This window comes from Nicotiana attenuata, unplaced genomic scaffold, assembly GCF_001879085.1.
Source record: "Nicotiana attenuata strain UT unplaced genomic scaffold, NIATTr2, whole genome shotgun sequence".
Taxonomy (NCBI): Eukaryota; Viridiplantae; Streptophyta; class Magnoliopsida; order Solanales; family Solanaceae; genus Nicotiana; species Nicotiana attenuata.
In genome coordinates this window covers 432,189-436,761 of record NW_017670768.1, presented here as the reverse complement: position 1 = coordinate 436,761, position 4,573 = coordinate 432,189, and the positions used below count along the sequence as shown (strand labels likewise).

Sequence of the window (4,573 nt, the reverse complement as noted above, 5' to 3'; positions counted from 1 at the left end):
GTAATAGTTTCTAGCCGACTAACCAACTTTATAGTTTTTCCTAACTTTGATAAACAATAGTCATGATCCAAACGTTTTTTAGGGTTCGTAAAAATAGGTCGTCAACTTAAGTTACCCCCCGTACCCCCCCCCCCCCACACACACATCCAAAACCGATCTCCTCCTTTCTACTTTTTTATTTTTCAAAAAAAATTGTGAAAGATAATCTATTTTTCTGAAAGTAGTAGCTTAAGTTGATCTTTTATTTAAATAATTTTCAATTTTCAAACATGATTTTTATATGTTTGATTTGCGCTATATTTTGACCTGTCGATTACGACTATCTTTACCTGTTTTGACTTAATCAATCCACTGAATCAAGTCAACAAATGGGTCATGACCAAAGTCTTGGGTGGGTTGCTAAAAAATGGGTTGACAATATCACCTCTAGCTAGCATGCATATACTACGAATATTTCGATAGAAATGTAACTAATTAACCAATACTTTTGTACGGTAGGTGGTGGAAAGATCTTGTGGATCAATTTCCATATGCAAGAGATAGATTGGTGGAATGTCACTTTTATACGGTAGGAATCTTCTTTGAGCCTCAATATAGTCGTGCAAGAGAATTGATGACAAAAGTACTCGTCATATACACCCTTATTGATGACACTTATGATGCTTTTGCAACTTTTGATGAACTTGTGCCTTTTACCGATGCACTCGATAGATGCGGGTAAGCTTTTATCATTTAAACATAATTGATTATATTATTTAATTCTCTCATTAATGAGTAAGAAGAAATTATGTGTCAGCTAACAACGCGTTACTTTTTTATGAGATGATTTGTATAGAAATGTAAAAGTTAGCTTGTGACTCTGATTCAAACCCTTAACATGCAGATGTGACATTAGTGTTATCGGTTCAGTACCGCCCAGTCTGAGACCTACTTATCAAGCCCTTGTAGACCTTTATACTCAAATAGAAGAAAAATTTATCAGAGAAGATAAACTGGATCGTCTCTACTATGCAAAAAATGAGGTACGCTCCCTTAGCTTCATTTCTTTTGAATCAAACCTTACCATAGCTTCATTACAACAACAACAACAACAAATTCAGTGTAATTCCACAGGTGGAGTCTTACCATAACTTCATTAATTAGTTTAATAACTAAGTTATGGTGAAGAAATAAAAAGAGTAGTGGGAAAGGAAACATCCAAAATCTAAAATGAGACTTGATGTATACACTTAAGAAGAATCGTACGACCCTCTCGTCTAAAAGTTGTAATTGTACTTAGACAAAATACATATTTTACTTAATTTTGTTTTCAACAAGCCCCTTTACATGTGAGCCTGATGCTTTTTTTCATGTGCCAAGCACGCGAAAATTATTTTTGATACGAATATAGGAGCTTTGTAATGTAGAATTGTGTGACCGCCTTATCTAAAAGCTTAAGACATTAGAGAGAATACACTTTTAATTATTTACTTAATTATATCTTCAACATTATAAGTTCTTACATTTTTGTTTATTTTTCGTGGTAGATGAAAAAGGTGGCTAGAGCGTTTTTCAAGGAAGCAGAATGGTTAAATGCTGGCTATATTCCAAAATGTGTGGAGTATATGAAGAATGCAAATATAACTACTACCTGTATGATGGGTGCAACAATTTCCTTGGCTCTTATGGAGGAACCTATAACCAAAGAGACTTTTGAATGGATAATAAATGAACCTTTAATTCTTCGAGCTTCATCAACAATCAACAGATTAAAGGACGATTGTATTGGACATAATGTAAGTACTACAATATATTCAATTTCTAGTTCGCAACATTTTTTTCCTATAAAGATAAATTATATAATCATCTCGTCTAAAAGCTTAAGTTGTCAAAGTGAGTTCGCTTTTGATTTACTTAGTTATATTCTCAACACGCCCTAAACATATAATATTTGTATTTAGTATTGAAACCTATTGAGTACAGTTGGAACAAGAAAGAAAGCATATAGCTTCATTCATAGAATGCTACATGAAAGAATTTGGAGGTTCAAAGCAAGATGCATATGCTGAGGCTCAGAAGAAAATAACCAATGCATGGAAAGACATGAACAAGGACTTTCTTTGTTCTACTAATGATGAAGTACCAACATTTGTCCTCGAACTGGTTATAAATATAGCACGCGTGGCATATATTTTCGAAGAAAATGATATTGCAAGTGCCCACGGCGAATTTAAAAACAGGATTAACCTATTGTTTGTTGAGCCTGTCAATGTTTGAGGATAATTTAGAGCAAAATAATGTAGTTTGAGAACACAAGAATAACATAAGTACTTCTATTACTTAGTGGATGATGAAAAATGACGTATTGAATAAATTATCTCAAGTATATCAAGGAAGAGAGTGCCTGTGTTGTCTTCTTGCTCATATTTGTATGTTACAATAAAGTATACAGCAATGATCCACACCACGCCCCGTGGAGGAAAATTTATCGGTGACAACTCTCTTTCCGAATGTCTCGATTTCTTTCTCAAACCACTAGATAACGACCGGATATTATTGAATCAAATGTGTTAAACTTAATGAAGTAAAGAAAAAATATATGCAATATATTCAGCATAATCTAAGAAATGATCAAAATAGAAATAATTTTCGAATTTAATTTTATTAAGTCGTATTGAAACCTTTTTGTTTCCACTATTTTATTTCGATGCTTGCTACATTACTTTCAAGCCTTGAACGACTTAAAATAGTCAGACCAGTAGATGTGGTTATGTTCTAAAGAAAGAAAACTAATGAAACTGAACGAATTGAAAGGAAATATTTGTTGGTTGAGAAATCATGATTTACATTACATGAGAGATCAAGTTTCTGCCCTTATTTTGAAACTACAATACTTCTTTTTGTCCATAACCATATTTTTTAGTTCTTCTTATTGTGCTGTAATTATGTTTACTTTTGGAGATTTTGCATGAAGTAAAATTTTTTTTATTAAGCCATAGTATGCACCTAAAAATATTTATATTTCTTAGTCAACATATAGACTTGTATTGCACATTGAATGTATATCCGTTGAAAGATTGCAAATTTCTTTTACTGACCAAGATGTCGTCATCTGGCAATTGAGTTAGAATAATATTATTCATGCTATAACTCTTGAGGATTGAATGAATGATTGAGTATTTTATTATGAATTATTGTTAACTAGGACTTATACACAAGAAGGGGTTTATATTGTGTCTTGCTTGATTTTCGTGTTTTCAAAGAACCTGGTTCTTTGAACTAGATAAGCAGACTCAAATAAGAATAATTGCGAAAAAGTAATCAACACAAAGATTTTTACGTGGAAAACCTCATTGCTCAAGAGAGTAAAAACCACGACCTACCCAGTAGGATTTTCCTCAAATCTCTACTAACTTCAAAGAGCAATTTTTAGGTTACAACTTAATAACCAATGGAATTAACTCTAGTATCCTAACCCCTACAATCAACCCAATTGTAGAAACCCCTTTCCAGACTAACTCTAGCCTAGAAAGATAACAGAAACAAAGTCTTAATGATAACATATTACAAAACTTTTATGAAAGCAGATTTATTGGTTACAAATAACAACTAAAGAATTCGAGCAGCTTTATATTTAAGAACCTGTTCTTCAGTTAATGAAGTTGGATCTTCAGAAGTACCTTATTCCTTTGCTTGCTATTGTTAGAAGTACTCTCACGATGTCATAATAGTATTAAGAGAATACCATAATAGTACTAGTACTACTAGTAAGCATGGGAGAACTCACAACTACCTACCAACTTAATCATCGACCTCCACACCTTCCTATCATAGGTCATGCCCTCCGTAAGGCCTAAGCAATGACTCATATCTATACTAGCAAGTTACATAAAAGGCCTTTACTAACACCTTCGAATCAGGAAGACAACTGCTCCAACTCCAATTTAGGTTTAGGAGGTAATACAGGAGCAGAGTATGTGATGTATCTACAGAAACTTTAACTAAAGCATAAGCTAAATGCTGTGACTCTAACAAACAATTCTGCGTTCACCATATAAGCAAAAACCCGCATTGTTAATCACACCGAAGAAGGGACGTTCCCGACCTTAAAAAAGCTCCTTGAAGCATGACAGGCCGATATGCTAGTGAGCGTGCTCAACAGGCCCACTCCATGCACGACTTAGAGACTGCAAGAACCTACAAAGTGCAACAATCAGGATTCATTGCTTCAGTAAATCCTTTGCCTGGAATTTTTCCTTTATTGGAACCTTTTTCTCTCATCTCTCCCGTTTCTCCTTTTTAGCTCGTTCTTTCCTCCACTAAATTTCCCACATTGGGCAGTCCTTGACCATGTGGTCTAGCTTGCTACACTTGTAGCACCCATCATAATTAGCTTTTTCAATATGCGCAGGCTTACCGCTGGTCTCTCTCTTAGATGCACTTTTGGAGTTCTTCATGAACCTATTGAACTTAGCAAACATTGCTAGGTCAAGATCATCATTATTAGATTCATCTTCCTCGGACGCTTTAAGAACCAAGACCTTATCCTTCCTTGGTTCTTTCTTGCACAGTTCTATCTTTCTAATTTCATGAG

General features: G+C 34.1%; 1 protein-coding gene across 2 annotated transcripts in view; it reads left to right on the top strand.

Moving 5' to 3' along the window:
• Positions 1-2,464, top strand: part of LOC109243156 ((E,E)-germacrene B synthase-like) — a 4,413-nt gene extending 1,949 nt beyond the window's left edge. The window contains exons 4-7 of one of the 2 annotated variants that reach the window (XM_019410060.1): positions 499-717; positions 884-1,022; positions 1,527-1,775; positions 1,963-2,464. In XM_019410060.1, the coding sequence (XP_019265605.1) occupies positions 499-717; positions 884-1,022; positions 1,527-1,775; positions 1,963-2,256 (901 nt within the window). In that variant the 3' untranslated portion in view covers positions 2,257-2,464. Of the gene's footprint in view, positions 1-498; positions 718-883; positions 1,023-1,526; positions 1,776-1,940 lie in introns of both variants that reach the window. The other variant, XM_019410061.1, reaches the window with a different exon arrangement.
• Positions 2,465-4,573: the final 2,109 nt, after the last annotated feature.